Source organism: Myotis brandtii, unplaced genomic scaffold (genome assembly GCF_000412655.1).
Source record: "Myotis brandtii unplaced genomic scaffold, ASM41265v1 scaffold923, whole genome shotgun sequence".
Taxonomy (NCBI): domain Eukaryota; kingdom Metazoa; phylum Chordata; class Mammalia; order Chiroptera; family Vespertilionidae; genus Myotis; species Myotis brandtii.
The window spans coordinates 2,162,583-2,169,482 of record NW_005371804.1 but is presented as its reverse complement, the minus strand read 5'-3'; the positions used below and the strand labels follow the sequence as shown (position 1 = coordinate 2,169,482).

Below are 6,900 nucleotides of genomic sequence, written 5' to 3'. Positions count from 1 at the left end.
ATACTATAGCCGGTTTGGCTCAGTGGATAGAGCATCAGCTTAGAGAATGAAAGATCCCAAGTTCGATTCCAGTCAAGGGCACATACCTTGGTTACAGGCTCGATCTCCAGTTATGTGCGGGAGGCAACCAATCTAAGTGTCTCTCTCACATTGATGTTTCTCTCTCTATCTCTCCCCTTCCTTTCCACTCTCTCTAAAAATCAATAGAAAAATATCCTCTGGTGAGGGTTAACAAAACAAGCAAGTAAACACACCACCACACACACATATACACACAAAAGAGTGGGGGGGGGGGCCTCAGAGGGAGGGTATAAAGTAGTTCCAATGAAATTGCCCTAAGAGGAAGAGAAGTCCTTCAAAATCATAAGCCACTTGGAGATTTATTCAGCTAAGGAAAGCAAAAGTATTATAAGACCACAAAAGTCTAAAATAATTTAACATCATATATATCATTGGAAGAAGCAAAAGGTTTACTGCAAAAAATCTAGTAAGTGCTAACATAAAAGCCTTACATTTTGTCAAGTCAATTATGAAAAATAATGAAATTAAACAGTACATTGATTAGAGCTAATTTCAGTTTTCTCAGGGGGTAAATCTTTTGTAACTATACAGATTAAAAGAAAAATATAGGACATGTTTTTATAAATTAAAATAACTTTTCAAATCTAAAGTAAAAACTTAAGAAATATTACAAATGAGCAAACTCTAAGTCCAAAATCTTTATTTTCAAGTCTAGAAGTCAATTTTATACTAAAAAGGTATCAATCTTACATCTCTAAAGTGAAAAAAAAAAAAGCGGTATTCCTAGCTTTTCTATATTACCAGTATCTAAAAGGTTTTTAATTGTTTTCTGAGTTCAGGGACTTATATATAATAGAATGATAGAAAATAATGAAAGAAAACTGAGAAATAATAAAAAGTCAGAAATGGGGCAGAGGTTAGCGGGCAGTGTAGAAGGATCTGACGGAACTAGAGCATGGGTGACTGGTTAGAGCCGTCACCTCCACTTCCAGCACTACCTCCTTCACGCCACGTCTAATTCTGTGGCTAGGTGCCAGCACAGAATCTGCATCCTGACCGCCCAGAGCAGGTGCTGATGCAGTTAACTCTCACGGAGCTCCAGGATCATGCCAAATATAAAACTGAGGCAAAGAAGTGGCTACACACTTGAACTCTCCCTTTCTCCCCGTCTTTCTAAACCATATAGTTCAGAAATGCCTAAAGGCAATGAACAGGATATGCTGGCCTCCAAACCCCAATAGCCTGCTCACCTGTGTCATTAATCCACTTCCACACTGAGCAAAAATTTTCTAAAAATGAGGAAAAAAAGAAAACCCTCAACAATCCAATTAGAAAACGGGCAGAGGACCTAAACAGACACTACTCCAAAGAGGACATACAGATGGCCAATATTCATGTAAAGAGATGCTCAACACCACTAATCACCAGGCAAATGCAAATCAAAACTACGAGATACTACCTCACACCTGTCAGAACTGCTATTATCAAAGGGAACAAATGCCGTGGCTGGGTTGGTTGGAGTGTTGTCCCGTACACCAAACAGGTTGAGGGTTCAATTCCTGGTCAGGGCATGTACCTAGGTTTTGAGTTCAATCCCTGGCCGGGGAGCTCCTGGAACACAGCAGTGTCAAGTAGAGGAACGATGGCTCTCACTTTGAATGTGAGGATGACTTTACCTATGTTTTCAAGAAATCTCTGACGTTTGTCGACAGAGGGGTGGAGAACCTTTTTGCTGCCAAGGGCCATTTGGATGTTTATAACATCATTTGTGGGCCATACAAAATTATCAACTTAACAATGAGCCTGCTATATTTGGTCAAACATTTAATTAACTCACCTCTAATGCTTTGGCAGGGCCAGACCAAATGATTTCCAAGGCCTTATATAGCCCACCTGGTCTAGAAGCTGGATGCCGATAGGTCTGACAATGTTTTAGTTTGGTAGTGACTTTCCTTGAAAGACAAATGTGATAAAACACCCACCACTGGCAGGGGTTTAATCTGGCAGTGAGCCATCTGTGGGCGATAAGCAGTCTGCCTCATGCTTACCAATCATTGATGCTTTGGGGAAACACTGACACCTGCACACATCTATTTAGAAGCATTACTTCTTTGTCTTCACATGGGGATTACTATTGTTTAGATTCTGGGATGCACTGACCCCACTAAGGCAGGAAGGGTCTGAGGCTCAGGGGCCCGCAGGGCAAAAGCCACAAGCCCAAGGCCAACTTCCAGCTCAGGGTTCCCTTCTCATAACTACACCCCAAACTGTCACAGGAGAAGCACCTCATTCCCACTCACATACAGAAGCGTATTTATAAAAAGGGAATCTTTGGCTCTGCCATGATATTTTAAAATCCAATAACCCAATTTCATAAGCCTATGAAGCAGCATTGTAGGTATAAAATTTCAGAGCCACAAACGTGGATCTCTCTTCTGCAAAACAGGGTTTGTTAAAATTGTTAAAAATAAGGCCTACTTCAAGTGAAATTTAGAGGGTGATGAGACGGAAAAACTGATTACAATGCCCATAAATGCTTGGCAGTCCAGGATAAAAATAAGCACAACACACCCCAAAGCAGGGTGATGATAGTGTAACTAACAAAGATATAATTTGCCAGATTGCTTATGCCCGTACAGAAGGAGACAGAGTAGTTTTTGCAGTTTACACTCATGAACTCCCAGAGTATGGTGTGAAGGTTGGCCTGACAACCTGCTACAGTATATTACACTGGCTGGCTTTTCAATAGAGTTGGTATGGACAAGATCTATGAAGGCCCAGTGGAGGTGGCTACAGGTGAATAGAATGTGGAAAGCATTGTTGGTCAACTTGGTGCCTTCACCTGCTATTTGGATGCAGGGCTTGTCAGAACTACTACTGGCAATAAAGTTTTTGGGGCCCTAAAGGGAGCTATGGATGGAGGCTTGTCTATCCCTCACAGTACCAAATAATTCCCTGGTTATGATTCAGAAAGCAAGGGATTCAATGTGGAAGTACATCATAGGTCAGAACGTTGCATATTATATGTGCTACCTAATGGAAGAAGATAAAGATGCTTACAAAAAACAATTCTCTCAGTTCATAAAGAACAATGTAACTCAAGACACAAAGGAGAGTATAAGAAATCTCATGCTGCTATACCAGAGAATCCTGTCTATGAGAAGAGGCCTAAGAAAGAAGACTTCCCAAATGTCTCTAGACATTTCAAAATGTCTAGAAAAAAGATTTGGTAGCTCAGAAGGCAAACTTCCTCAGAGCTCAGGAACGGGCTGCTGAGAGCTAATGAACCAAACCACAATTTTCTATGCATATTTTCAGATAAAGACAATAATAAACTTACTGACCAACCAGAAAAAAAACACACAAAAACCCAGAAAGAAAAAGATAAAACTTCTCCAAGGCCAAGGGTAATATTAGTAATGAAACTCAACTAGTCATTCATTAGTAAACAATGAAAGAATGTCAGAAATATGCCCGGCACCATACAGAATTTAACGGACATTCTTATAAACATGTTTTAAGTGTGATAATGGTATTATGGTTATGTCCACACAAAAATAAAAAAATGAAAGTATATATAAAATCATTATTTTAAAACTTATGGATTAAAAAAAGAGAACACGATCTAAAAATGAAACAGGTAGAGGACAGAATTAAATAATGTTCCTGTCAAAATCAGGCCTCCAGTGTACAGGAGCCAAAGACACCACCAGGAAGGTGTGTCTTCTTAGTTGAGATCAATGGCATGTGAAAGGCAGTTGGCAGGTTGGCACTCTCAACAGAGGGCCAGTCTCTTATAACCCACTCATGTTTTTGTGTGCAGACCAAGGAGGGACCTAACAAAAGAATCTAAACACGTTTAAACTGAGAAAATGGTATTATCATGAAAATAAAGACAAACTGAAATTATCATTCTAAACTCCACACACACATTAAATATATGCCAAAAAAACTAATAAATGAAATAGAAACAGACTCATAGAGAACGGGCTGACAGCTATCAGAGGAGGAGGGTTTCCGGGCTGGGTGAAGGGATTAAACAACAAGAACAAAAAGCCTCACAGACGGACAGCAGTATGGTGATTCTCAGAGGGAAAGTGGGGTAACGGGAGGTAGAAAAGGGTACAGGGGATATAAATGGGGATGGAAGGAGACTTGACTTGGGGTGGTGAAAACACAGTAACAGATGATGTATTATAAAATTGTACACCCAAAACCTATATAATTATTATGTTAGGAAAGTCACCTCATTAACCAATGTCACTTCAATAATAAAAAAGAAAACAAAAGATTTGCCAAGAGATTATAGATACCATATATATTTTTTAAGAGTTCACTAAAGTTTCATCAGGTAAGACCAAATGCAATGAATCTGGATTATAATCAATTAACAATGATCATGGGGAATCTATCTATATATATCTCTATATATAAAAGGCTAATATGCAAATTGTCCCCTCAGGAGTTTGCAGAAGGAAGGGCCCAGCAGCCTGGCAGCCAGTAGCTGGGCAAGGAAGGCCCCAATCAGCCCTGATCTTCATCCAGGCCTAGGGACCTGACCCGTGCATGAATTTTGTGCACCAGGCCTCTAGTAGAACATAAAATTCCCAGAAGTATTTAAAACACTGTTGCATTTCCTCTTTTCCTTCAATGAGGATTTGCTCCATTGGTATTTAGGGGAAAAGTAAAAACTGGTGCTCAAAGTCAAACTGACTGCAGAAAGAGCTGGAAACAAAGCAGACATCATACTCCATCAAAGTGAGTCATATAATTAAAAATGGTGCCTGCTCTTAACTCTCTTCACAGTCACAAAATGTTGATGCCTGCAGTCCTGGACTGTGGCTGAGCAAAGCTTGGGAGACTACAGATGAGTCTCAAAACATTGAAAAAAGTCACAATCAGGGAAAGAAAAGTAAAGTGGGGTTTATGGCTGCCTCATGCGAATACGGGGGTCTGTATTAGGGCCACCTGAATACCCAGAGCCTTTATACTCTGCATCCCATTGCTACACATCATTTAGTAAATACAGACAGAACCAGTTCAGGGCTAAATGTTGAGTAAAAGACTGTTACATAGCTGATGTGTTTGGTCTAAAACCTGTTACAGATCTTATGTCTGATTATAAAGTGGATGCTGCTGGAAATGAACCATCATAAATTATGTAGCCAGTAAAACTCTTTTTTATTCCTGGAAAGCTGACTGGTTTATATGCATTCTTTCCCCCCATGACCACCATTAAAATCTTACTTTTTGGTGGACTTTGTTTCTTGGAACTTGGTGGCAGTCCCTTGTCACTCTTTCCTGATTCTGCAGAGAGAGAAGCTGTAGACGCAAGTCCTCGAAACACTTGTCCTTCTAGAAGCAGAGTCTGACAAAAGAATTAACAAATAAAGATAATTTTAGGAATCTGAAGAACAAACAAAATTGAAACAGACTCAGACACAGAGAGTGGACTGGTAATTGCCAGAGGGAAGTGGGGTTGGGGGACTGAGTGAAAAAAGTGAAGGGACTGAGAAGTACAAGTTTGTAGTTACAAAATAGTCAAGGGAATATAAAGTACAGCACAGGGAACATAGTCAATAATATTGCAATAACTATGTATGGTGCCAGGTGGGTACTGAAAATATCAGGGGAACATTTGTAAAGTATATGATTGCCTAACCGCTATGTTGTATACCTGAAACCAATACAAAATAATATTGAAAGTAAACTGTAAAGTAGAAATTAAAAAAAAAAAATTTAAGTCTATTTTAGCATTATACCATTTACAATTATTACTACATAGGAGGATTATGTATTATTACTACTACATATAAATGCTTTGCTTTGCACTCACATGGCATATTTATGATTATAAAACACAAAAAAGCTGCAAAAAGAGAAAAACACCTGAGTTCAAGAACACACACTATTGCCCTAACTGGTTTGGTTCAGTGGATAGAGCGTTGGCCTGCGGACTGAAGGGTCCCGGGTTCGATTCCAGTCAAGGGCAGGTGCCCAGGCTGCAGGCTGGGGCGTGCAGGAGGCAGCCAATCAATGATTCTCTCTCATCATTGATGTTTCTCTCTTTCTCTCCCTCTCCCTTCCTCTCTGAAATCAATAAAAATATATTTAAGAAAAAAAAGAACACACACTATTAGCATTTGGGTACTTCTCCAACCAGACTTTTTCCTGTGCATCCTTTTTTGTAGTCTCCAATTATCTATTAACCTGCAAAATACTATGATTCTCTTTGTAAGATGTTTTCCTATACTTATAATGTAACTTAGGATACTATTTGAAATAGTAACTTAAAAATTATGTAGATAAATAATTGCTTCAAAATTGTTTACAATATATCGTAAGTGGCAAGCACTTTATAAACTGTCAATTTACTCAGCATATATTTACTACTACTACATGGTGGGCACTGTACAGAGGTGTCTGTAGGGTGCATCTGAAGGAGAAACTATTTTTTTGTTTATAACTTTACCCACGTGCGTACATGAAAGCAGAAAAACTCATTTGCAGCTAGATATATCAAGAAGTAAATAGTAGACTCTTTGACAATAGATTTACCATCTGTACTTTAAATTATTTTGCAATGAATAGTTATTGCTTCTGTAATAAGAGCCTTTTCACATTTTCAATATAGTGACGTGGCCTTTGTTTTTACATATGGAGAAGGAAAGCCCTTCTTTCGTCCTTTCTTTTCACAGACGAGGTACTGTAACCTGGCTTCTTAGAAACTGCGACGTTACCAGGTCGACTAGATACCCAGAGGTTCCCTAAGTAAAGACGCGGTCCGGAACGGTCTCGGCAGAGCACGGCGGCGCACGCCCCCTGGGAGCACCGCACCATGGAGGCTCCCCAGGGAGTTGGGGTCCAGCGGGAGCCCGG

General features: G+C 39.6%; 1 protein-coding gene and 1 pseudogene across 1 annotated transcript in view; one reads left to right on the top strand and one right to left on the bottom strand.

The window, feature by feature from the left end:
* The window catches only part of NDUFV3 (NADH dehydrogenase (ubiquinone) flavoprotein 3, 10kDa), a gene marked incomplete at its 5' end in the record, with an annotated part of 9,637 nt that extends 4,239 nt beyond the window's left edge, over positions 1-5,398 (bottom strand). Inside the window, one exon of the mRNA XM_014532912.1 lies at positions 5,269-5,398. Coding sequence (XP_014388398.1) covers positions 5,269-5,398 — 130 coding nt within the window. The remainder of the gene's footprint in view (positions 1-5,268) is intronic.
* On the top strand, positions 1,664-4,032 carry LOC102253877 (annotated as a pseudogene).
* Positions 5,399-6,900: the final 1,502 nt, after the last annotated feature.